Source organism: Chrysochloris asiatica, unplaced genomic scaffold (assembly GCF_000296735.1).
Source record: "Chrysochloris asiatica unplaced genomic scaffold, ChrAsi1.0 scaffold00025, whole genome shotgun sequence".
In the NCBI taxonomy this organism is placed as follows: Eukaryota; Metazoa; Chordata; class Mammalia; order Afrosoricida; family Chrysochloridae; genus Chrysochloris; species Chrysochloris asiatica.
This window is the reverse complement of record NW_006408543.1, coordinates 10,147,178-10,175,108: the sequence shown is the minus strand read 5'-3', so window position 1 is coordinate 10,175,108 and position 27,931 is coordinate 10,147,178. Positions and strand designations below refer to the sequence as shown.

The window sequence follows — 27,931 nt, the reverse complement described above, 5'->3', positions numbered from 1 at the left end:
CGTGTGTTGCTGGGGGCCGTGTGTTGCTGTGGGCCGTGTGTTGCTGTGGGCCGTGTGTTGCTGTGGGCCGTGTGTTGCTTGGGGTCATGTGTTGCTGGGGGTTGTGTGTTGCTGAAAGCAATGCCACCGGTACTCCGAATACCAGCAGAGTCATCCATGGTGAACGGGTTTCAGCAGAAATGCACAGACTAAGAAAGACTAGGAAGAGGACCACCGCTTCCCAAAAGTTAGCCTCGGACACCCTTATGAATAGCAGTGGAACACTGTATGACAGCGTGCCCCTCTGGTTGGAAGGCACTGAGAATACGACGGAAGAAGAGCTGCTTCCTCAAAGTCGAGTGGACCTGAATACCAGGATGGAACAAAGCTTTGGGGACCTTTGCTGATGTGACACAACTCCAAAAGGGAAGAAACAGCTGCAAACATCCACGAATAACCAGAATGTGAAATGTATGAAATAGGAATCTGGGACAAGTGGAAGTCTTCAAACAATGAAATGGAATGCAGAAAAAGATGACTACTAGGTAGGAGTGTGCTAACAAGGACTGGTATTGGCCATCCTGAATCGGCCAGTCACATGGTCTACTGTGCCTGATACGGTGAAGTACAGCTGGGATGTCCTTTAGAAGGCCCCTTAAGATGTGAAAATGGTGAGACTGCATCTCTTGCACTTTTGACCTGTGGTCAGAAGGGATCAGTTCCTGGAGAAGGACATGATGCTTGGTAAGGTGACGGGACAACGAAAAAGAGGAAGACCCCAAATGAGATGGACTGACACAGGGGCAGTGATAGAGAGCTCAAGCCCAGCAACAACTGTGAGGCTAGGACAGGGCTGGGCAGGGTTCTGTTGCTGTACAAAGGGTCTCTACGTGTTGGAACTGGCTTAATGGCACCTAACACCAACTATGCCCAGAACAATGAATTGAAGAAGAATGGCATCACATTCATAATCAGGAAGAAAGTTTCAAGATCTATCTTGGAAGTACAACGCTGTCTCTGTGATAGGATAATTATAAGGAAGAGCAGTTAATGTGACTATTACTCAAATTTACGAACCAATCACCAATGCTAAAGAGAAAGAAACAGGTAGCACAGTGGGTTCAGTGTTGGGCTGTGAACTGAAAGGCTGACGGTTCAAACCCATCTGCTGATCTGCGGGAGAAAGATGAGGTGGTCTGCTTCCCAAAAGATTTACAGCCTCAGACACCTTAGGGAGCAGCTCTCCTCTGTACCATGGGACACTATGAGTCGGAACCAACTCAACAGCAGTGGGCGGGATTTTTTTGCTGTAGTCTAAAACTGATCAAACATGTAACCAAGAAGCACTGATGATTATTGGTGATTGAAATGCAGACGTTGAAAATAATGAAGGATTGGTAGAAAACATGGCTTCAGTAATAGAAATGACACTGGAGATTATATGACAGAATTTGCAAGGCTCATGATTTATTTGTGGCAAATATGTTATTCAACAATATAAATTCAACAATATACATGGACTTCACCAGATGGAATGCACAGAAATCAAATCAACTCAATCTGTGGAAGGACATGGTATCAAATCAGACAACCAAGGCCACGGACCAACTGAGCAACAGACTGGCAACTGCTCATACGCAAATCTAGGTCAAAGCTAAAGAAAATTTAAACAAGTCCATGAGGGGCAAAGTACAACCTCGAGTATTTCCCATCTCAATTTAAAGACCGTCTCAAGAACAGATTCGATGCACTGCACTGAAGACCGAACACCAGACAGTTGTAAGGAGGCCATCAAGGACATCATACATTAAGAATGCAAAGGTCATGAAAAAGACAGGAGAGACAGAAAAGACCAGAGTGGGTATAAGAAGAGACTCTGAAACTTGCTCTTGAACATAAAGCAGTTAATGTGAATGGGAGAAATGTTGAAGTAAAAGAGCTGAACAGAAGATTTCAAAGGGTACCTGGAGGAGGCAAAGTAAAGCCCGATAGGGAAATGTGCAAACACCCAGAGCTAGGAAACCAAACATGCGTGGAAGGACACACATAGCATTTCTCAAACTGAACAAAATGGAAGAAAACATTCAAGCCAGCCCTCAGTTGTGTCTAGAAGGATTCTCTGGGTGAAATACTGAAAGACACAAGCCACCGGAAGCCTAACAGAAGGCAGGACAGAGAATCATGTACCCAAATGAACTGATCGGTGCTCAATCATTTCAGAAGTCAGCATATGATCAAGAACCGGTGGTACTGAAGAAGTCTTTTTTGGTGAAAAACAAGGCTCCAGGAATTAACAGAACACTAACTGAAATGGGTTACACGTTGGACTGCTAACCACAAGGGTAATAATTTGAACCCACCAGCTGCTCCAAGGGAGAAAGAGGATTTTTTCTGCTCCTGGAGGGATGGACAGCTTCGGAAACCCGGCATAGGGTGGTTACGGGTTCACTCTGAATTGATGGCAGTGGGTCTGGTTTTGGTTTAATCTTTACAGAAGGAGCCCTGGTGGTGTAGTGGGTTAAGTGGGGGGCTGCTAACCGAAAGGTCTGTGGTTGGAGCCCACTATCCACATCACAGGAGAGACATGAGGCACTCTGCTTCTGCACAGATTTACCGCCTGGGAGACCCCATGGGGCACTTGTATTCGGACCTACAGGGTCGTCTGAGTCAGAACCGATTCAGTACCGTTAGGAGTGAGAACCGATTCAGTACCGGTAAGTAATCTTTACGGAAGCAGAGTCTCACTGTTTGTCCTCAGAGCGACTGCTGGGTTCAAACTGTTCACTTTTTACTTTTAGCAGCAAAGTGCTTTAACCACAGTACCACCAGGGCTCCTTCAAGAAAACATTCCTGTTGTTCTTAAGTGCCATCAAGTCGGTTCTGACTCACAGCGACCCTGTGTAGAGTTTCTGAGAAGTGACCGGTGAGTTTGAACTGCCGATTTTGTGGTTCAAACCGACCACATGGTCCTGTGCTTTACCCCATTACAGGGCCACACCAGGACTCCTTCAAGAAAACATACTGGTTCCTTAAAATGATGAGGGGAGAGGGAGGCGTAGGATTAGCTGTTAAACTGAACATCAATAGGCAAACAGATAAATGCCATCCGCGCACTGACTTACCTATAAAATATATTATTTATCTGTTTTCTGATGTACGCTCTTAGGCCTAAGAATTTTCCATAGATTCTGTGGAGGGTGGTTTTGAGAAAATCTCTCTCTCGAGGGTCTTCGCTGTCAAAGAGCTCTAAAAGCTTTGAGAAGAAAAGGACACGTTAGTGACTCATCAGGCCCACTGGTCAGGAGGGTGCATAGAGTGTTAGTTCGTTTGTACTTTACCTGCAATACAAACTTCTGATCAATATATTTCTTTGCTATATTAGGTTGGAAATCTGGAGACTCTAAAAATCTTAAGAAAAATTCATAAACAAGCTGGGAGGAAAAGAAAGGGGAAAACCCAGAATGAGTCAAGCAACACGACATTTTGTTAAACAGAAATAAAATCTATCATGAATCCTACAAATATTAGTCGTAAAAATAGGCTATAAATCTACAGAATTAATGTTAAATTACATGCCTTAATTTAATTATAACTGATGACGGTTCGTTATTTTATTTAACTGAGAAGCACAGACTATGCCCTTCACTGGCACTTAGACAAAATAACCCTCCCATCGCTGATGCCAACAGTGCTAACCTGCAGTACTGGGAGGCCACAAGCATGCTGTGGCTACAGACACAGAACCTGAGGCCTGGTACCTGGAGGGTGACACAGAGCCACACCTAGAGGAGGCTGGGGCTGCTGGGAAAGCAAGGCTGGAGATAAGGATGTAGTAGTACCTTTTTACCTGTAATTGGGCCAGTCTTTCCCCTTTGCTAATGTGTGTGTGTTTTTAGTACACCTGACTTGCTCCAGGTGGTGACATCAAAATACTATGGTTTACTAACAGATATCCTGTGCTCCTGTAGGCCCCACTACCTCCCCGCTCCCCATCTCTTTACCTCTCCACCCTCTGGCAGGGCGGACCCAGTCCCTCCCATCTAGCACACTGCCACAAGGGTGGCCTACCCAGCCAGCCTTCCCTTCTCTGGTTGGCCTGATAAATGTGTCCTAGGGTGCACTGCGGATATCCCTTAATTCTAAGTGCTAAGAACTTCAAGAAAATTCCACTGAGTTCTCTGGGTCTGAATTTCACAGCTCCCAATGAAATGTGGTTTTCACTTAAAATGTGGGCAGTTCCACATCTTGGAAATGTGTGTCAAGTGTGTAAACAAACATACATACAAAATCCCATTCACTTTTCTGCAAAAAAACCTTTTCCTTGCATTTACAGGTTTACAGACCAGAGGCCCTTGTGACTGGCTGAAGGGGGTCTGAGGTGCCTTGGCTTTGGAGAAATCCCCCCACGTGCCCACTGCTGTGATGCCCACCCTCCTGTTTGTACCTGTAGATGAGGCCAGGCTGCTTCTAACGTGGGCTCATCTTCTTCTGGGTCAAATTCTGCTCCCGTAGGATTGGAGGAAGGTGGTAATGTTCGAAACATGTTAACTGCAAACTGAAACCCATATGTTTCGTGATTATAATCAGGGCATTAAACACGGGCACAGAGAACAAACATCATCAAGGTCCTAAGTGACTTTAGTGCTAGCTTCGGCTCTCCATCCAGCATCAGGACTGGAAGCTGCGCCGAGTCTGACTTGTACAGCAGGCTGGTACCAGTGGAGGCAACATGGTGAAGACTGTTCGGGGGGTGGGCATGAATGGCACTCAGTGTGAACACAAGCAGCAAGACAGATGCCCGACGTGCTGGCAGACAAGGCTGAGACGAAGACGGAGGGAAACAGCTGGGAGTAATGAGCACAAGAGGCACTGGGGTGACTCGGGGGGTGGGAGCGGGTGGCCCTGCACAGTTGGCCATGAGGAGGAGCGATGGTGACGATGGGGGCAGCTCTGAGTTGGCCCAGCGCATGGTGAGTCCTTTACAAACTGTTGTGGCCCCTCAGGTTTTCACGGACTGAACTTGGGAAGCCGACCACCGGGCCTCTCTTCCTAGTCTTACTCTAGAAGCTCCGCTGGAACCTGGTCAGCATCACAGGGTCAGGCAGGCCTGCACTCACAGCTGGGCCGAGGCTGGGCACGAGGTGCATCTGGCCAGGAATTGAACCTGGGTGTCCAGTGTGGAAGCCAAGTCGTCTACCAGAGTCCCTACTGCCTGAGTTTCTCCAGAGAGGACTGCAGTATCACGGGGAGCGAACCCACAGTCTGAAAGCCTGGACATACCCCCAGGGCAGGGAAGGGAAAGGAGCCCCTTACACCGGAATCAAGCAATCTCTCTGGAGTTCGGCTGGCACGTTCATACGACTCATTCTTCTTTCCTCCCTCTTGACCTTTACAGAGTCCTCACCTCTCTTCCCCCCAACACCAAATCTTCCTCCCTCGATTTCATTCTGCCTCATCATGCCCTTATAAGGAAGTGAGTAGGACTGCCCTATCGGGTTTCCAGGGCTGTACACCTTTACGGGAGCAGACTGCCACATCTTTCTCCTGTGGAGACTGGTGGGTTCAAACCGCTGACCTCTTGGTTAGCACCACTGCATCACCAGGGCCCCTCACATACTACCTGGGGGTGTCCACGGTAAACATGGTTAACCTGACTGGGAGGGGAGCAGATAAGATTCTGAGAGCACCCGAGATGAAAGTTTTAAAGCAGACTGGACTTCCTCTATCAGAGATGATGAAAAAGGTGAGCAAAGTGTCTGATTTGTATGAGGCAGGCTTCAAGATGTTCATGGGGAAAAAGTAATGAGAAGAAAATAGAATTCTTCCACAAACTTGTCAAGCCCCCTTGCACTTAGGGGCAGAAGATGATGAGGCACAGGATTATGGTTAAAGGCGACCACTGGAATCGACAAAAATGCGCCAAACTGGTTCCAGTCAATAACTAGCCCAGGTACTGATAGCAACTTCCAGTCGAAGCCCCAGTGCACACGTCCAGTCCGTCCAGCTACGCGCCTACCTCACATCCTCATGTGGTCACCATCACCAAGAGGCTGACCATTCTGGTCCAGATGCAGAAATCCCCAGTAAGTTTTGCTCTTGGTCAACTCTAACAGATAAACAGCTCACACCAAGAACATCTCATCCCTCATCTTTCCTCTCCTGTCTTTTCCCTCCCTCGAGCATCTCACTGACCCACTGATCATCCTGAGGGAAGGTTGAACATCCTAGAAACTCATGTGTGACAAAGGAGCAGAAGGCAAACATTACGCCGCCTCACGTGATTCAAATCTAGAAAGGTTTCTCAGCACGGCACAAAAGCTTCAGGGATTGTATGAGTGGAGGGCGCTAGCTCTGAGCCACAGAAGGCAAGCTCGGTCACACTGTGCCACGGCCAAACATCAGGCCTCGCATGGATTGCACACACCCACTGTCCTCTCTGGAAACATAGAGACTCCGAGAGCAGAGGAGGGATGGCTGAGTCAGGACCCTGTTTCAGAGCATGTCGGCACGGCTTCCGTTGTCTGCTGAGATGGGAAGGGCCTACCCGGGCTGGGTTTTCTCACCTGTGTGAAGGGGTGGTTGGTGGTTATGAGCCGTAGAGTCGGTTCCGACTCATAGCGACCCTATACAGGGTTTCTGAGGCTGTAAATCTGTATGGGAGCAGAAAGCCTCATCTTTCTCCCACGGAACAGCTGGTAGTTTCGAACTGCTGACCTTGAAGTTCGTGGCCCAATTTGTAACCACCTTTTTTGCACTGGGCTGTTGTGAGGACTACACAAAATGCATCATTACCTCACCTGGCATTTTCCTAATATCTATAGTTGCTTCTCCTTCGGTGGCCGCGCCTGTGTGTGTGTCAAAGGCTCTGTCTGCAACCGCCTCTCACTCTATTCCCACCCTCAACACCTAAAGCGTTCTTCTTTGAAGCACCCACTCTGCTGAGTTTTATGCAAATCAAACACCACGGAAGAGCTTTTAATTCAGCGATACCACGCTGCCTCCCTGCAGTACATGAGGTGCCACGTGTTAGAGTTGACTAGAGGGCAATTAACCACCACCACCACTGCTCGTGGCTGACATTTGTCACTAGAATGCATCACATCACAGCGCATGACGATGCTCAGATGTGGAGAACCCCACACCAAACACTGCCCTCCACTGGATTCTGACTCATCCCAACCCTGCAGGACCTAGTAGAAACCTCATAGATTTCTGAGGCTGTAAGTCTAACCAACACCGGAAAGAAACAGACCACACTAACTATTGAGTTTCCGCTTGGAGACTGGTAGGGAGCTTTTCCTTCTCTCTACTCTACCCTAAAAGGAGCTCTGGTAGCATAGTGGTTACAAATTGGGCTGCAAACCTCAAGGTCAGCAGTTCGAAACTACCAGCTGCTCTGTGGGAGAAAGATGAGGCTTTCTACTCCCATAAAGATTTACAGCCTAGGAAACACCGTTCAGGGTCACTATGGGTTGGAACCGACTCGACGGCACTTAACAACAATTACAACAAGTCTTTATGGCAGCAGACAGCCTCCTCATGTTTTGCCGGCAGAATGGCTGGTGGGCTCAGCTCAGCACTTAACCACTGTGCCATCAGGGCGTTAGGAAGAGATACGCTCCAAAAATGAAGCTGAAACTCGAATGTCAGAGGCAAGTGAGGAGAGAATTCTCTGCTCCACCCCCACGGCTCCCTCGGTGACAGCTTCTCAGAGCCACACGGTGAGAGGTACCTTGCAGGTGGGGGTTCCAGCAGCATTTAAAGAGACATAAGATGGTTATTTCTTGGCAAATGATACGATATTCTACCTGGAAAAACCAACAGAGGCATCAGACAAGCCATCACAGCTGAGCCAGCAATACAAAAACCAAGAGACGACAAAGACTAACTAACACAGCCACCGTCTCGTCACCAACAATACACACCTGGAAAACAGACAGGAAGCCCCTCGCTGCAGCCACCCAAGCTGTACAGTGCTTAGGATTTAGCTATCAAGTTATACGGCCTCAGAGGAGAAAGGTGCATAAATGTGAACCTTTATGCAAGGAAGGTTACACGCCCAGACAAACAGAGGGGCTCCCGGTCTCCTGTGTGACACGGCGTTGTAGAGTCATGACGTCAGCCACCCCTCCACCCCCGCTCCCAGTTTGTCAATCTGAGATTTAATGAAACCTTGGACAAACTCACTGAACTGATCATCATGGCGGTCATCATAGGGGGCAACCCTGTCCTCTCCTCAGCTGTAAAGTCAGCTGACTCCTACTTCCTTGAGAAGAGAATGTGTGCTCTGCACCGCCCCCTCCCCCCAGCACCTGTCAGTCACCTGGTGAGTACAGTGCCAAGCAGTCACCTGAGATTTGGGAAAAACCTCCCACTGTACCTCAGGGTCTGAGCTTCAGTATGATCCCATTACAAGTATTCCCCCCCAGTGTCAGGGCCCAAGCACACTGTGGATGCTCCCTGACATGTTCCTCTCGAGCGTGGTACCAGGGATATCCCTTCGCTCTTTATCTACCCGCCCCCCCCCCCCAGCCCTGAGGCTCATCAAGGCTGGGGTTGTTAGGTGATGGGCGTTGGACTTCTGTCATGCTCTTTCTGGAGCCAAGATGCACACCTCCAAAGAGACACCAGAATGTGATATTTAAGAAAAGGACTACATTAAGAGCAAGTCAAATTCTTATTTTGAGCAACTTGCTATTTTTACATTCAAATATGTTACATTCAAATCACAGTTAAGCAGAGCCAGGAAAGCAAAATGTACAAATCCTTGTAGAACACTTAATAATAAAGGGAATCCTGTCTCAAGCTTTCAAGTAGTGAATGGTTTAATCGTATGACTAAGTCACAAGTAAATATATAACTCCATTTTGCTTCAGATCAGCATGAAAACACGCTCATTCAAAACTCACCGCCATTCGGATTTACAGAGCTGCGGTGTAGGCTTTCTGAGGCTGTAAATCGTTATGGGAGCAGAAAGCCTCATCTTTCTCCTAAGGAATGGCTGGTGGCTTTGAACTGCTGACCTTGACGTTAGCAGCCTAGTGCTTAACCTGCGTCACAAGGTGTTCTTTTAAAATACACTAGTCATTTGAAATTATACATACATATGTGTTTATTTTAAGAATAGAAAATGTACTTATACATTGTTGTTAAGTGCCGCTGAGTCAGTTCTGACTCACAGCAATGCTGCATAGTGTTTCTGAGGACCGGCTGGTGGGTTTGAACCGCCAATCTTGTGGCTAGCAGTTCAGTGCTTATCCTACAGCGATACATATTTATACATGGTAGTTATGTGCTGTAAAGTCAGTTCCAACTTATAGCAACCCTGTATAGGGTTTCTGAGGCTATAAATCTTCACGAGAGCAGAAAGCCTCATCTTTCTCTGGTGGAACAGCTGGTAGTTTTGAACTGCTGACCGTGAGGTTAGCAGCCCGACTTGTAATACTACGCTACCACAGCTCCTTTACTTAGTAGGTGATAATTCGTAAGAACTACATTCAATCCAATCTGGAATCCTGGTGTGGCGGCACCGTAGGATAAGCACTCCACCTCAAGGTTGTTTAATGGCTCAAACTCACTGGTTCCTTGGAAACCCTATACAGAATCACTGTGGGTCTCTAATGACTCGATGGCACTAAACAACAACAACATAATTCAACCCAGTTTAGTCCTATTTCAAGATAACAGTGGGTTTGGGAGTTTTTCTTAGGTTATTTACTCAGAGCCAAAGGTTAGTTGTCCACTGATTCTGAAGGATGTATCACCCAATATTTTATTATGAAAATCTTCAAATGTGAAAAAAGGGGAAGACATTTATATAGTGAATAACCAGATCGCTGTCATCTGATTAAGCACTGACCTTCCACTGGACTGGTTTTATCACATAATCTGATTTTCCTTTTTTGCAGTCAATTTTGAGAACAGTGAGAAATGTTTTATAATTACACAACTAAATATTCTGCATCCCATGTGATAAAAATAAACTGGGAAGTGAGGTTTCGGAGTGAAAGTACTTACCACCTTCCATTCATGTCTCTGCATCCAGCTATTTTCACCCCGTGCTCCCTAACCACCACCCAGGAGAAGTTACCTGGAATCTCTGACAAGTACACTTTAAAATGACTACTGCCGGGCCACCTGTGTGGCTGGAGTGGAAAAGGTGCTTATTGAGTGTCTAGCTCTGAGGACATAGTAAGTTACATGCTGGCTGCTAGCCACAAGGTCAGCAGTTCAAATCCATCAGCAGTTCCACAGGAGAAAGAAGCGGCATTCTGGTCCTGTAAAGACTGACAGTCGTTATGAGTCAGGATTGATTATAAAGCAGTGGGCACGGTATGGGCAGAGGAACTGGAGATGGCGTTGTGGTTAAACTCTTGGCTGAAAGGTTGGTGGTGGTTTGAACCCAGCAGCCACTCTGCTGGGGAAACACGTGGCAGTCTGCTTCTGTAATGACCAGAAACCCTACTGGACAGTTCTACTCTGTCCAACAGAGTCGTCAGGAGTTGGAATCAACTCAAGGGCAGTGGGTTTGTGGGGTTTTTTGTGTTTTTTTTTGGTGTGTGTGTTGTTTAGAGGTTGTGTTTGTACTTTGTTACACTGTTAGAACAAGCATGTGTTTCTTTGACAAATTAAAACACTAAACAGAGCAAAAGGGAAAACCTCCAAAAGGGAGCCCACTGATACTTAAAGTAGAAAAACCATTCTCTGGGTTTTGTTGAGCACTTTAGTCCATCATGAATGACAGTTCTTCTCTGACCTGGGTTAAAGGAGCTCTGGTAGCGCAGCGGTTACAAATCGGGCTGCAAATCTCAAGGTCAGCAGTTCGAAACCACCAGCTGTTCCGTGGGAGAAAGATGAGGCTTTCTGCTCCTGTAAAGATTTACAGCCTTGGAAACCCTGTACAGGGTCGCTATGAGTCAGAACCAACTCCACGGCACATAACAACGACAACAACTGTAACACTGTCAAAACAGAAACAGCTAAAGCAAAACTGGCAAGACCTGGCTCCAATGAGCACTTGAAATGAGTCTGAAGATGACTGAAGGCTTCCTGGGTTAATGTACTGCTCCCCTGGACTAATGAAAACCACCCTTTCTCTCTCGTTTCAAACCTGTCTTCACCCTCACAAGTAACGCTTCCCAGAACACACTGTAAATATCAGATACAAATATAGAAGCAGCAACGTGCCCAACATCAAGAGAAGCACAGACAGCTAGCCGGGATTTGGGGGGTGAGGGTGGAATCCCACTAAGGTCCTGGCCAAGAAATACATCAGAAAAAAAATCCTGTGACCTTAAGAGAAAACACTGACTTTCACCCAAGGTACATGGGAAAAGCAAGTTTGTACGTTCACACCTCGTCATTTGCAGACAGTGTGGGTAGAGTTCAAATAGTGTCCTGAACTTGTTCTTCCTAGAGACCCAGTGACAAGACTACCAGGACCCCAGACTCAGGGGGGCTGCTGTTCACAGAAACACTCAACATGACAAAGGTGTGACACGAGCACATTAAACACTGAAAAGAAAAGAAAAAAAATCACAAACATCTACAGACGGGGAAGACAGAGGAAGTCACACCATCACCCCACACAAAGGCAGCGGCTATTAAGTCTGTCCTATATGCCTGGAAATTTATTTTTGTAATGATCTATTTATGAGTTGTGTAACTCGACTGTGGATGAAATTTCACAGCTTACTTTCTGTCCCTGACTCGGGGTTCACTTCTCTGAACTCAGCTCCATTACAGACCCGTCACCCCACTTCAGACCCTACATTTTAAATCCCTCAAATTCAAATACTTACTACTGAAATGAATCTGACTCCCACCTGTCCTTCAGGAGCAGGCTGACCTTCTGAGGAACAGGAACCTCTACATGTCAGTCTGCACTAACACCCAGAACGGTCACGTAAATGTCTACCTGGGTGTCCATCCACTTTAAACGAGGGGTCACTCAGCCAAACCTGGGGGGCTGGACCACTGCCAACAGGGGCCTGGGGTAATCAGAAGGAAACATGTGCACACCTGACTGTCACCTCCATGACGGGGTGCTGCTGCAAGAGGCACAGGCGTCCCCCTTGGGTCCTAACTGCTCTGCAAGGCAGGTTAGTGGGCATCTGGCTAATGGATGAACTGAAGCCCTCACCTATATAATACAACTGCTTTATCGTGCACCTGCCTCATACTTTGGGGAATTCCTTCTCTTCCGTTCTAGTCTGTGATTGGATGGGCGTGTGACCCAGGCTAGGTCAGGACCACAGCACACTCTCCCAGCAGACAACAGGCATCCTTCTCTGGGCTGGGGCCACCACTACACCTAAAAAAATAAGTGGTGAGGCATCCTGGGGCCAGATGGAAGTCTGTGAGCTTGCCTGGGGGCTGCCTTTCGGTAAGTTCCCTTTGGGTCTGACCGATGCCACATTGTGTTTCCAGCACTTGTAACCTGAAGGGCTCGAAACAGCAGATGAGATCTAAGCCTAGACCGTCTGACACGGAGCCCACACCACCTGCTGCAGCCAAGAACTGCGTCTGGAGGCCTCTTCCCAAACGTCACCATCAGCTCCACCCTCAGATCTTGTTTCCACCTTCCTAACAGCCCCTGGTTCCGCCCCAGTGCTTCTCCCCTGCAGTATCCCAGCAACCACTTGGGTGAATCCTTCCTGTCTTGATCTCTGTACTGTAGCCAGAGCCGATGGGCCCCTGGCCCCCAGCACACAATCTCCGTTCCTTGGAGCTCCGTCTTCTATATCTAGCCTCATCCCACGCAGAGAGCAAAGCTTTGATCAAACTCAGACGTGTCTGCTCTCTCTGGTCTCTGGGCTTGTTTGCTTAGCCACCTAGGCCCTCCACGTAGCTGCCACCTCTGAGGGACATTCGACAATGGGTGAGGTAGGTCTCTGCGCATGTGCTCTCCTGGTCTTTCTGATGACCTTGGGACTGCACGCTCCACTCTTGGCATGGCACCAGACAGGTGATGTGCTCGGTAGGGTAGAGGCCAAATCTTATCCACAGCCATGGTCCCAAGAGACAGCCTGGTGCCTGAACTGCAGCAGGCAGGTTATACGGACAGGTGACTCAGTGAGACTCCAGGCCACCTTCCAGGTACTAATCCAGCACAGCCGACCTGGAGAATTCTGCAGAAGTCCACTGTGAGGTGAAATAGCTTTGGGCTGTTCAGCTCATTCCATCAAGGACCTAACTGATTACATTTCTAAAAGGTTCAACTCATCAGTGACTGCTGCCCTCTAGTCTCCCTGCCCACATCTATGCAGAAAGGCGATTACCACACAGAGGAAGTTAGGAAGCGTTGCCGCAGGGGGTTCTAGGAGGGCATATGGCTCAGAAGGGCAGTGGAGAAAGGTTAGTTTGATGTGTTATCCACAAACTTCTGGCAACTTTAACAACGACCTGGGAAGGGGGGCCCTCCTACCACCAAGAAAAAAAGACCAGGAGCGGATGCATCATTTGGATCTGGAGTCTCTGCCCTGAGAACTTCCTGTTGTCACCGAGTTGGTACCGACTCATAATGACCTCGTGCATAACAGAAGGAAACACTTCCAACCTCACGATCATAGCTAAGCTTGAGCCCACTGCTGCTGCCACTGTGCCAATCCATTTCATTGGGGGGCCTTCCTCTTTTTGACTCACCCTCCACTTTACCAAGTGCGAGGTCCTTCTCAGGGACTGCTCCCTCCTGACAATAGGTCTGAAGTAAGAGAGATGAAGTCTGGCCATCGTGGTTTCTAAGGAGCACACTGGCTGTACTTCTCCCAACACAGATTTGTTTGTTCTTCTGGCAGTATTATCTGCACTTTTAACATTTAACTGTCTCCTCCAACATCATAACTCAAATGCATCAGTTCTTCTACTGTCTTACTTAGTCACCATCTAACTTTCACATGCATATGAGTTTACTGAAAATATCATAGATTGGGTCAGGCACACCTTAGTCCTCCAGCTGACATCTTTGCTCTTCTCGTGCAACAGATTTGCCTAATGCAATACATCTTTTGATTTCTTGACTGCTGCTTCCATGAATGTTGATGGCTAACCTGAGCAAATGAAGTCTTTAACAACTTCAATCTGTTTTCCTAAATCCAGGGAAGGACTTGTGGTCAGATACATGGGGAGCTCCAAAGAATGCTGGGCCTACAGATGCTGAGACAGGGACGTTTCTCCAGAGCTGGTGCTGGGAACTGGGACTTCCAGTCTCCTAAACTGTGAGCGAATAAATTTGTTTGTTAAGGCCAAAAAAAGAACGAATGACCTGGAAAACATTTAAGAATACAAACATTACAAGGACAAACTGACAAAGTAAATGAAAAAAATCAGAAATCATACAAAAACATCCAACAGAAATCTACAAGATTAATATAAAGATTTCAGAAATAGATCTCACATTGAAGGGGCAGAGAAGTAGAAGTGAATCAATGGAAAGGGCGAATCAGGGAACTTGAACACCAATCTCTCAATATTCACCTGCTGGACTCCTGGTGTGGCGCTACAGGATAAGCATTGGACTGAGAACCACAAGGTTGGCAGTTCAAACCAACTAACTGCTCCTCAGAAACCCTGTATAGGGTAGCTATGAGTAGGAGCTGATTCAATGGCACGTAACAACAATTACAATAGAAGTACAATTGAGTGGCTCTGTAGGATAAACACCGGACTGTGAACCACCAGGTCAGTGGTTTGAGTTCGCCGGTCTCTTGGAGAATTGGAACCAAATTGAAGGCACTTAATAGAAGAACTGGTAGCGTAGTGGTTACGAATCGAGCTGTGAACCTTAAGGTCAGCGGTTCGAAACTACCAACTGCTTCATGGGAGAAAGATTAGGCTTTCTACTCCCGTAAAGATTTACACCCTCGGCAACCCTGTACAGGGTCGCTATGGGTCGGAACCGACTCGATGGCACTTAACAACAACAACAATAGAAGAACAATCGGAAAAAAAGAACAACCACCACCAAATCTGAAGAAAGCCTCAGGATTGTGTAGGACACCATCAAGAGGAGTAACTGACAGGTGACTGGAATTCCAGAAAAGGGAAAGACACAACAAACCACCAAGAAGTCTGCTGAAGAACTGCTGGGAGAAAACGTCACTCACATCATGAAAGAAGAGAAGATACACAGTCAAGAAGTTGAAGGAACTCCAAACAGAACAGACCCCAAAAGAAAATCACCAAAACCTATTACAATCAAACTCTCCAGAGTCAAAGGAAAAGAATTCTAAGAGAGGTTCAGGAAAAATGAAACGTTACCTACAAATGAGGGCTAATAAGACTCAGCTCTGATTTCTTAGCGGAAACCATGCAGCAAGAAGACAAAGGTTGACATATATAAAACTCCAAAAGACAAAAATTTCCAATCAAGAATCATATCCCAGCAAAATGATCTCTCAGATATGATGGTGAAATTAAAACATTTCTAATTAGATACTGGAGTTCTGGTGTGGTGCTGTGGGTTAATGCGCCAGACTGCAAAGCTGTTTGAACTGCAAAGTCAGTGGTTCAAGTTCATCAGCTGCTTCTTGGAAACCCTATACGGGGTAGCTATGGGTCGGAATCGACTCGATGGCACTTAACAACAACTAGATATTAAAAGAATTTATCAATACCGGACCAACCTTACAAAAAATACTTAAGGGAGTTCTTTAGATAGGTAACCTCAGAGCAGACAACCTGAGATGAACATACATGACTATATCACCCAGAACTCAACCATGTAGAGGGTTTCCAATGAGAGGCTGGTGGGTTTGAACCACAGACCTTGTGGTACAAACTGACCTTGCCGTCTAGTACATTTTCCTGCAGTGCTGAACCAGGACTCCCACGATAGCTACAGATTTAAAAGATGAATGAAAAAGAATAAAAAGATCCCCGCAGTTCTTAACTTGGGATCCACTGCAGGCTATGAGGACTTTGAACCCTCTGAAATCACATGTTAAAATTAAATACCTAGGTACATGTTTCATATTTTCTCAGGGTTTAACCCAAAATGGTCTACGCAAAATTAATGTCACATGCAAGTAAAATTTTGCTAAGGATAATTTCAAAACAGTTTCAACGGTATATTGACACAGAACCACCAGAAATTCAAGCCGGATTCAGAAAAGGATGTGGAACAAGGGATATCACTGTTGATCGCAGATGGATCTTGAGACAACAGAACATACCAGAAAGATGTTAGTATTGAGTGCTATCAAGTTGGTTCTGACTCATAGTGACACTGTACAGGATTTCCAAGGAGTGGCTGGTGAGTTTGAACTGCTGACCTTGTGTTTCAGACTGACCTGTAGTTCAGTGCTTTATCCCAAAGACGTTTGTTTACTTGTGCTTTATTGACTACACAAAGGTTTTCAACTCTGTGGATCACGGGAAGTTATGGACAATATTATGAAGAATGGCATTTCATATCACTCACTGTATTCCAGAACACTAATTGTGCTCACGAGGCAGTAGTTTGAACAGAACCCCAACCTCAACCCTAACTCTCAACAGGCTCAAGATGCAGTATTTCTAACAGAACAAGGGAACACTGAATGTGTGAAACTAGAAAAGGATGTTCTTTCATCATACTTCTTCAATCTATATTGTTGTTGTTAGGTGCTACTGAGTTGGTACCAACTCCTAGCGACCCTGTGGACAACAGAACAAAACATTGCTCGGTCCTGGCTCAACCTCACAATCATTACTATGTTTGAATGCATTGATGCTGCCACTGTGCCAATCCATCTCGTTGGGGGTCTTCCTCTTTTTCTCCGACCCTTCACTTTATCAAACATGATATCCTTCTCCAGTGACTGGTCCCTCCTGACAATATGTCCCAAGTATGAGAGACAAAGTTTGGCCATGTTGACTTCCAAGGAGCACTCTGGCTGCACTTCTTCCAACACCGATCTATTGATTCCTCTGGCAGTCTTTCAATATTCTCCTCCAACACCATCACTCAAATGCATCAATTCTTCTATGACTATCCAACTTTCGCATGCATATGAGGTTTCTGAAAATATAATGGCTTGGGTCATTCAATCTATATGCTGAGCAAATAATCCGAGAAGCTGGATTATCTGAAAAATGTGGCATCAAGATTGGCAGAAGTCTCATTCAGAACCTGTGACATGCAGATGATACAACCTTGCTTCTTGAAGAGAAGTGGACTTAGAATGCTTTTTTTTTTTAATGAAGATCAAAGACCACAACTCAAATCCTCACAACTGGACCCATAAATAACAACATGATAAATGCAGAAAAGACTGAAGTTGTCAAAGACTCTCAAACCCCTCCTTTTATTGTGCCTCGACAATATTTCGTGACGGTTCGTGGCAACTCTGTGTGAGCGAGTCTCTGGGCACCACTTTCCCAACACCATGTGCTCACCTTGGGTCTCTGGGTCACGATTTGGTCATTCTTGAGATATTTCAACTTTTTTCTTCACTGCTCATACTTAATGTAATCCATCCTGAAGGCTGTGCTCTTTGATCTTTCATTAGTAAATGTTTTAAGTCCTCTTCACTTTCAGCAAGCAAGGTTGTATCATCAGCATGTCGCAGGTTGTTAATGAGTCTTTCTCCAAACCCGATGCCATGTTTTTCTTCATAGAACCCAGCTTCTCGGATTATTTGCTCAGCATTCAGGTTGAATAAGTATGGTGAAAAAATACAACCTTGTCGCTCACCTTTTTAAATTTTAAACCACTCAGTGTTCCCATATTCTAACAGCATTTTTATCAATGAAGATTGAAGTTGTCAAGGACTTCATTCTTCTTGGATCAACTATCAACACTCCAGGAAGCAGCAGTCAAGAAATCAAAGGATGTATTGCATTAGGTAAATCTGCTGCACAAGACCTTTTTAAAGTGTTGAAGAGCAAAGATGTCAGCTTGAGGACTAAGGTGCGCATGACCCAAGCCATGGTATTTTCAATAACCTCATATGCATGCGAAAGCTAGACAGTGAATAAGGAAGACCGTAGAAGAATTGATACTTTCGAGTTATGGTGTTGGAGGAGAATATTGAAAGTGCCATGGGCTGCCAAAAGAACCAATAGATGTGTTTTTGAAGAACTGCAGCCAGAGTGCTCCTTGGAGGCCAAGATGGCCAAACTTCATCTCTCATACTTTGGACATATTGTCAGGAGGGACCAGTCGCTGGAGAAGGATATCATGTTTGGTAAGGTGGAGGGTCTGAGAAAAAGAGGAAGACCCTCAGCGAGATGGATTGGCCAAGTGGCAGCATTGATGGACTCAAGCGTGGCAACAGTAGTGAGGTTGGCCCAGGATTGGGCAGTGTTTTGTTCTGCTGTGCATAAGGTCACTATGGGTCGGTACCGACTCGATGGCACCTGACAACAACAACAATGTACTTACTAGCCTACAGTACAGCGCAAACATTGTTTTCATAAGCACTGGGAAACCAAAATATTTGTGTGACCTTTTTTCTTGAGATACTGCCGTAGTCTGGAACCAATCCTGCAATATCTGTGAGGCATACTCATGCCACTGACTTATTGTACGCCTATCTCCCACATTAGAACGAATGCTTTGAGAGGGCAGAGGTCTTGTTCACAACTCCATGCTTGCTAACTGCTCTAGGTGACAAAGTGCCCAACACAAAGGGCTGGTTTGATTTTCAGGGGTGGGGAACAGCGTTAAGCAGCAGGTAGAGAATCCAGTTAGGCAACAATGACAATAGTGGGAGGAAAAGTAATGATTATTCACTGAAACTAGAGGATTCCTCCGAGTGGTAAATAAGCGGAGCGGTTGTGGTAATGCCCAATGCTACTGTGAGATACACATGAGACACGGCATGGTCCAGCACTTAGAACCACATCCGGTTCAAGGGAGCACACGTGAGCCACACCAGGGCAACAGAAGTCCAGACTTTTCTGCGACTCTTCACTCTGAGGCTCAGACTGTGACTCGGGGCTGCTGGCAGCACAGGCTCCTTAGAGACAGAAACCTCTTGCATACATGTGAACTTACTATGTAACGCAAAAGTGTATGAAATCAACGGGGTAAAGGAAATATCCAACACATTCTGGAGGAGACACGTGACCATCACTGCAGAAGAAAGGAAGGTGAATTCCATAGTCCGCATCATTAAAAAAAGAGAAAAATTCAGGACGGGCATCAAATGTGACATGAAAAGCAAAGTTATGAAAGCACTTGGAGAAAATACTAGATCTGTCCCTTTATGATCCTGGGACTGGGAGGCCTTCCACAAAAGGGAGTTGAAATAAAGGCGAGAAAGGTAGTTCCCAGTTTTCCTTCATCTGGTCAGGGTATGAAGGAGAAGTGCCAAGCGGACCTCACACCCATCAGGTTAACTCACACTGGAAAGTTCTCAGCTTCTCGAGCCAATAACCAGTTAATAAACTTAGTTAACAATTCTGGGCACACCACAACTGTGAATGGCAGAATGACCATTGTTTTTATTTTCTTTCCAAAGTACACACTCTAAGTGAAGAAATACAGGTATTTTAGGTCATTCAACCAGAGTGATTCTGTTGTTGTAAAGTGCTGTCGAGTTGGAAACCCTGTGTAGGCTTTCCAAGGAGCAGCTGGTGAGCTTGAACCACCGACCTTGTGGTTCAAACTGACTTTGCAGCCCAGCCCAGCGCCACACCAAGACTCCTAGATAAACAGAAGTATCTAGAACCTGGATATCTTTCTATGTACGTAGTTAAGTGCCTTGAGTTGGTTCTGGCTCATAGTGACTCAGTATAGAGTTTCTAAGGAGCAGCTGGTAGTTTTGAACTGCTGACTTTGTGGTTCACACTCCAGTGCTGATCCTATAGTGCCACACTAGAACTCTCCCTCTATACACACACACACACATACACACAAGGAGGCCTGGTGGCACAGTGATTTTAAGCATTTGGCTGCTAACCAGAAGGTTGGTGGGTGGCGCCCCCCAGGTGCTCTGTGGTGGAAAGATACATCAGTCGGCTCCATGAAGGCTGACAACCTCAAAACCCGATGGGGGTAGTTCAGCTCTATCCTACACAGTCCCTTCCAGTTGGAACTGACTCAACAGCAAGAGATTTTTGTTTTGTTAAGATATAGTGTATACACAAATATTGTACAGCTTTGAGCACATTCATAATTAAGAGTTTTGCAGGTCAGGAGCAGCAATAAAAATAGAGCTCACTGAAAACCGATCTCAGCCGCAATGATGACTAATAACTGGGGAGCACCATTTCAAAGGTGGATTAAATCAGCACTCAAACACAGCAGAAAACTAGGTCAAATGCGTAGTTTCAGTTGAGTAAGTGAATCTCCTGACACTCCCTGGTGGTATTGGCAGAGGTCTCAGCGAGATACAGTGGCATGGCTGCAGCTGACAACAGACAAAGCCTGTAACAGGGCAGGTGGAGAACGGAGATTGAGGGACTGGACCAAACAAGTCAACTCACTATGATGGTGGCCATCTCAGCCAATCAGGGCAGACTGTCTGATACCAGCACATAGGAGTGGAGGTTGTCCCAGACAATCAGGGCAGACTGCCTGATACCAGCACAGAGTGGAGGCCGTCCCAGCCAATCAGGGCAGACTGTCTGATAGCAGCACAGAGGAGTGGAGGCTGTCCCAGCCAATCAGGGCAGACTGCCTGATACCAGTACAGAGGTGGGTAGAAGCTGTCCCAGCCAATCAGGACAGACTGTCTGATACCAGCACAGAGGGGTGGAGGTTATTCTTGCCAATCAGGATGGATTTTCTGATACTCACCTGGTTCCATCACTCTCTTTACTTTCACCCATCATTAGAATTTTCCTATACATCCACGTACACATATTTAATTCCAAACTAGAGGAGGAAACTTCAAAAAGTTTGCAAAAAATTGAATGAAGAGATAATGGAATTTTCCTTGAACTTTTGGAAGCCTTCTCACATATGGACAAGATTATACTGTCATATGTGTTAAAAATTTTTTCAAAGAAATTTAAAGGGGACAAGATAATTGATATAAACCCAGGTGTTAACCTTTCTCCCCACAAGGAAGGGGGTGAGGACTAAATGAGTTGACAAGGAACATGTACAGTCCTCAAAAGACACCCCTGATCAAGCAGGAAGTCCCATGGCACATGGAAAAAGACCATCATTCTCCAAGATAAAAGTAGAAATTCTGGAACGTGAGGATTTTTTTCTGGGTAGTGTTGTGTTGTGGGAGAAAAGATGTGGCGGTCTGCTTCCATATAGATTTCCAGCCTTGGGAACCCGGTGGGACAGTTCTTCTGTTCTCTAGGGCCGCTAAGAGTTGGAACGGACTCAATGGTAGTTGGTTTGGCTTTGGGTGAGCGCTGCGTTGGGTCTGCACATCACAGCCTATCCTATGAATGTCAGAGTCCTGTTTGTAACTTGGGGCTGGGACAGGAAGGTTAAACCAATGTCACTTACCATATGGACTACTTCTGGGTAAATGGGCTCTGTGATCACATTCCGATTATGCGTGATATATTCTACCATTTCACTTAAAGCAGCTCGTTTTACTTCCTTCCACTTGAGGTCACTGAGTGGATCGGAAACAAAGTCGAAGAGAACACAACACTGACGCAGCTTCTGGATAAAAAGCTTCTCTTGATCAGCAAGAGGAACATCTGGAAAGCAGACAGCAAGAGATATTGATTACAAAAATGTTCAACGCAAACTTACTGTAAAGTCCTTGGGGGTGGTATGCCATGGAGTAGAGTCCAACTCCTAATGACCCTGTAAAGGGCTTCCGAGGCGATACACTTTTATAGGAGCAGAAAGCCTCATCTTTCTCCTTGCGGTTAGCAGCTCACCTCGTAATGCACTACGCTACCAGAGCTCCTTGTAAAACACTTAGCCTCCTATCTTTATTTTTAATTAACAGATTCAAGGAAAAAAACCATAAAGAAATAGGGTAGGGTGAATAGAGGCTAAACACTTCTTAAATAAAAACACTAATTAATGCCTACAACATATGTTTAATATAACAAAATTTTTATGTTTTTGACCACGTGGAGAGCACTGTTCCACTAAATGGCTTCATTCAACAAACATTTTCTGTACCCCAGTCACCTCTGCAGACCTGTGCTGGCATCAGACTACTGAGAGTGTAGGGCTGAGGGAACGTGATGTGCACACCATGTGTTAACTGTGTACTGTAGGCAAGGCAACAGAGGCCCGAGAGGAAGGAGACTTCCAGCTTACAAAAGGGGAAGGGGCACAGTGGCCATTCACACTGACCAACACACACACAAAACAATGGCATCAGTCTGAAGATGGCGACTGGCAGACACATGGTCAGAGGAACCACCTACGACGCCACAAAGTCCATTTCATTCCTCGAGGTGTACACGATGAGCGTGGAGACAGTAACAATGATAACAACATAGCCAGAGCACAAATAATAATAACAACTATTATAATAACCACCACTTGTCTGTCAGTTTGTCGTACTGCGCTGGTTTGCATGTTGCTGTGATGTTGGAAGCTATTTTCAATACCAGCAGGGTCACCTAGCGGGGACAGGTTTTAGCAGAACTTCCAGACTAAGACGGGCTAGGAAGAAGGAGCCTCAGATTATTTCTGAGTGTTTAGACAATGACAGCCTTGTGACTAGCAGAGGAGCACTGTCAGACACAGGGCCGGAAGATGAGCCCCTCAGGGTGAAAGGCACTCAAAATATGGCTGGGGGAGAGCTGCCTCTTCTAAGTAGAGTTGACAATAATGACATGACTGGAGCAAAACTTTTGAAATCTTCATTTGATGATGGGGCACAATTCAAAATGAGAAGAAACAGCTGCACACATCTGTTGATAAGCAGAATGTGGACTGTACGAAGCATGAATCTAGGAAAATCGCAAGTCATCTAAGAAGGAATTGGAAATACATCAAGATTGATGTGAGCTGAAATGGACTGGTAGTGGTCAGGATGAACTGGACAATCACATGCTTGATTATGGAGTCCTGGTGGTGTCCTGTGGGTTAATGCGCTGGACTGGAAGGTCGGCTTGAACCACAAGGATGGGGGTTCGAGCTCACTAGCTGCTCCTTGGAAACCCTCTACAGGGTTGTTATGGGTTGGAACCAACCAGCACTTAACATCAACAATGGTTGACTATACTGGGCACAACGAACTGAAAGGGAATGGCATAGCATTCATCATTAAAAAGAGCAGTTCAAGATCTATCTTAAAGTACAATGCTATCTTTGATAGGAAAATATCCATATGCCTACAAGGGTGACCAGGTTAATGCCACTATTATTCAAATGTATGCACCAACTACTGCAGCCAATGATGACAAAATCAGAGAATTCTGCCAATTTCTTCATCAATCTGAAGTTGATCAAACAAGCAATTAAGATGCATTAATAACTACTAGGGATTAGAATGCAAAAGTTGGAAATGAAGAGGAAAGAGCAGTAGTTGGAAAATATGGTCTTGGAAATAGAAATGACAGTACAGACTGCATGATAGAATTTTGCAAATATCTTTTTTCAACAACATAAAGTTGACACACATGGATGGCACAAGATGGACTACATCGAAATCAAACTGACTATATCTCTGGAACAAGATGGTGGAAAAGCTCAATATCATCAACCAAACCAAAGCCAGGGGACACACTGCAGAGTAGACCATCAACTTCATATCCAAGTTCAGGCTGAAGCTGAAGACAATTTACAAAGCCCATGAGAGCCAAACTATGAGCTTAAATATATCCCATCTGAATTTAGAGTCCATCTCAGTAATTGATTTGATGCACTAGACATGAACGACCGAAAGCCCGGGGAGTTGTGGGATACAGGAAGAAAGCAGAAGGCTATTAAAAGACAGCAAAGAAAGAAAAGGACAAAATGGGTGGCAGAAGAGTATCTGAAATTTGCTCTTAAGAGGAGAGAAGCTAAAGCAACTGGAAGAAACGAGGAAGTAAAAAATGTTGACCAGGTAATTTCAGAGGGGAGCTTGAGAAGGCAATGTACAGTATTATGATGAAATGTACAAACACCTGGAGTTAGAAAGCTAGAAGAGAAGAATACACTCAACATTTCTCAAGCTGAAGGAACTGAGAAAGAAATTCAGGACTTGACTTGCAGTATTGAAGGGTTCTTGTGACACTGATGGACTCCTGGTGTGGAGCTAATTGTAGGATCAGCAGTTCAAACCTACCAGCTGCTCCTCGGAAACCTATACAGGGTCATCACTATGAGTAGGACCCAACTCAATGGCACTTAGCAACAAGAAGAACAAAATACTGAATGCGGCAGAAAGCATCAAAAGAAAACAGACGGAATACATAGAGTAAATGTATCAAAAAAGTCATTTCAAGAGGTAGCATACGATCAAGAACCGATGGTACCGAAGGAAGAAATCCAAGTTGCACTGAAGGCACTGGCAAAAACAAGGTTCCAGAAATTGACAGAGTACCAACTGAACTGTTTCAACAAACTGATGCAGCACTGGAGGCGCTCACTCATTTATGCCAAGAAATTTGGAAGACAGCTCTACCTGGCCAGTCAACTGGAAGAGATCCATATTTTTGCCCATTCCAAAGAAAAGTGACTCAATGGAATGTGGAAATCATCAAACAACATCATCTATATCACATGCAAGTAAAATTATGCTGAAGATAATTAAAAAACAAGTGCAAAAGTACATCAACAATGGGGATCTGCCAAAAATTCAAGCTGAATTCAGAAGAGGCATGGAACAAGGGATGTCACTGCTGGTGTCAGATGATCTTGTGAAGGCAGAGAATATCAGAAGGATGTTTACTTGTGCTTTACTGACTACAAAGGAATTTGAGTGTGTGGATAATAACAAATTATGGAAAACATTGTGAAGAAAGGGAATTCCACTCAATTGTGTCCATGAACCTGGACCTAGACCAAGAGGCGTGTACAAGAACAAGGGGATACTGAATGGTTCAAAATCAGGAAAGGTGTGTATTCTTTTACCATACTTATTTATTTAATCTGCATGCTGAACAAATAATCTGAGAAGATGGATTATATGAAGAAGAACGTGGCATCAGGAATGGAGGAAGACTCATTAATATCCTGCAATATGCTGATAATGCAACACTGCTTGCTGGAAGCGCAGAGGACTTGAGATACTTATTGATGAAGGTCAGAGACCAGAGCCTTCAGTGTGGATTCCACCTCAGTGTAAAGAAAACAGAAATCCTCACAATTGGATCAATAAATGACATCATGATAAACAGGGGAAAGACTGAAGTTGTCAAAGACAACACTCATGGAAACAGCAATCAAGAAATCAAATGATGTATATAGCAATGGGCAAAACTGCTACAAGACTTTTTTTTTAAAGTGTTGAACAGCAAAGATGTCAGTTTGAGGACTAGGATGTGTCTGACCCATGCTATGGTATTTTCAATCGCTTCATATGCAGTGAAAGTTGAACAATGAATCAGGAAGACTGGAAGGGAATTGATGCAATGAATACTGAAAGTACCATGGACAGAAGAACACACACATGTGACTTGGATAAGTACAGTGAGAATGTTTCTCAGAAGTGATGATGGTGAGACTCTGTCTCTCGTTCTTTGGACAAGCTGTTAGGAGGGACCAGTCCCTGGAGAAAGACACCATGCTCTGTAACGTGGAGGGCTGGCAAAAAAAGAGGAAGACCCCCAACAAGACTGATTGACGCAGCAGCAGCAGCAGCAGCAGCAACGTAACAGCAATTGTGAGGACGGCACAGGACCGGGCAGTGTTTTGTTCTGTTGTGGACAGGGTTGCTATGAATTGGAACTAACTCGACGGCACATAACACCAAGTGGGCTCAGAGGGAGAAAGGCCTGGTGATCTGCTATTGTAAAGATTGTTGTTGCTGTTATTATGTGCCATCGAGCTGATTCCGATTCATAGTGACCTTGTGGTTCAAACCGACTTTGCAGTCCAGTGCATTAACCCACACCACCACACCAGAAAATCCTATGGGGAAAGTTCTATTCTGAAGACAACCTGGCAGCACCCACATCAACCCCATCATGCCAACATGGAGCTCTGCCAAGAGCAGGCACTGAGACGTTGCTCCGGGGACTTAACTGTCCACTGTTGCCCACACAGCATGCAGGCAGGGATCAGAAACATGCAGACAGGGTGACGGTGTTCAACCCTGACATGGTACTCCAGACCAAGAGAACCCAAATCTGATTCTTGGATGCACCCAGCCCTCATCTACTCAAAGACACTGTTATAATGTCCTATCTCATAAGGTGCAGACAGCCCTTTTCAATTCAAGATGACGTCGTTTCATTTTCTGAATGGCCTCTTGACTTGCCTCCAATCCTTACTTCATCTTACCCTGCTATTCAGACCCCAGTGTGCTGGGAGTCTAGATGGGTCATAGGTGTGGCAACATGCTCCTGAGACAGGTCACAGGTGTGGTGACGGCTCACAGACAAGGGACCTTCAAAAAGCTCACGGAAAAATGCCATTATCTTTGACTTCCATTTTCTAAACTTTTTGAAGTGCCCCCGTTTGTGGCTTGTATCTATGGAGTACCGCAGCAAAGTATGAAGTCTACGTGCACCCCCCGCCCCCAGGAGTCCCCCAGTACCCCTTCCTCAGGACCGACTCACATCCTGGCTTTTATGAAGAGGTAAGTCTTTCTGGGAAAATCTCTCGCCGATTCCTTATAACAAGACTGTTAAGGACATGCTGTACCCATGTTCCCTGAGATGAAGAAACAAGGCTTGGAAGCCAAACACCTGGCCCAGCCCACAGGACAACGCTCTCCGAGACAAGGGCAATGAGACGCAAAGGACTCTGGGATCACTTGGGGTGAACGAACTAAGTCATGTAGACCGTGAAAACATCACTCACCTTTTAAACACAGTAAAACAGCTAAATGAAGACAAAGTTGTCACCAAAACACATAAATAAATCTATTATGATTAAGAAAAAAGAGCAAAGTAAAACCCCTTTCAGAAAATTTCTATCTAAAATGCTTCTTGTTAAGTGTCAGCAAGTTGGTTCCGATTCATCGTGACCCTATGTAGGGTTTCTGAGGCTGTAAATCTCTGCAGGTACAGAAAGCTGGTATGATAGAACTGTGGACCTTAGGGTTCTTTTCCTACGGAGCCAGCGCACTGCCTAAACGCTTCTAGAAGGCAGGTAAACCTCAATTGCTGGTCAATTCTTTCAGGGTTCTGGGCAGCCGAGGTGTTGCGGGCACTGTTTCTGTTTATATCCGGCCTATAAATAGGTTTGTGATTATAATCCCATGAGTTTTCTCTGTGTTCCTTTTTAAAACTCTCATTCGGCTATTTTTACAATCTCACTACTTAAAAAAAAAACACCACTCTAGGGTCTAGCAATCAAACTGAGCCCAGAAGAGAAATGTTACATACTAAGTTCTTTGGAATACTTCGATCTCTTATTTGAATGCAAGTTCCCTGGGCTTCTTTTCGGTCAGCATATTCAAAATACGTCATTTCCCTAGTGTGTTCAATGTTGTTAAGAGTTGTGAAGCAGGTTCTGACTCATAGTGATCCTGTATAGTGTTTCCAAGGAACGGCTGGTGAGTTTGAATTACCGACCTTGAGGCTCAAACCGATCTTGCGGTCCGGTGCTTCTTTCTTCAGCGCCACACTAGGACTCTGGTGTGTTCAACAGAGATGGGGAACAGAAACGGCAGACCGTGGAGAAATACGCTTTATGCATTTGTGTATTTGATTTTTGAAAACAGTATAATGAGATATTTTTGTTGTTAGAAAAACAAAGACTTTAAAAACATTTCAAGTTAGCCTTGTTCATCTTGAAAGAAGGAAAAAGCATGACCAACTGTAACGCAGTGGTTACCTCAGGGTCAGCAGTTTGAAACTACCAGCTGTTCTGCGGGAGAAAGACGAGGCTTTCTGCTCCCGTAAAGATTTACAGCCTCGGAAACCCTGTACAGGGTCGCTAAAAGTCGGAACCGATTCTATGACACATGACCACCACCACCATCACCAATTATAA

At 45.4% G+C, this 27,931-nt stretch overlaps 1 protein-coding gene across 1 annotated transcript in view; it reads right to left on the bottom strand.

The window, feature by feature from the left end:
• PPP2R5C (protein phosphatase 2, regulatory subunit B', gamma) overlaps window positions 1-27,931 on the bottom strand; it is a 99,377-nt gene that overhangs the window by 23,597 nt on the left and 47,849 nt on the right. The window contains exons 2-5 of the mRNA XM_006839530.1: window positions 21,374-21,573; window positions 4,424-4,534; window positions 3,318-3,410; window positions 3,102-3,232 (exon numbers count right to left, since the gene is read on the bottom strand). Coding sequence (XP_006839593.1) covers window positions 3,102-3,232; window positions 3,318-3,410; window positions 4,424-4,534; window positions 21,374-21,573 — 535 coding nt within the window. The remainder of the gene's footprint in view (window positions 1-3,101; window positions 3,233-3,317; window positions 3,411-4,423; window positions 4,535-21,373; window positions 21,574-27,931) is intronic.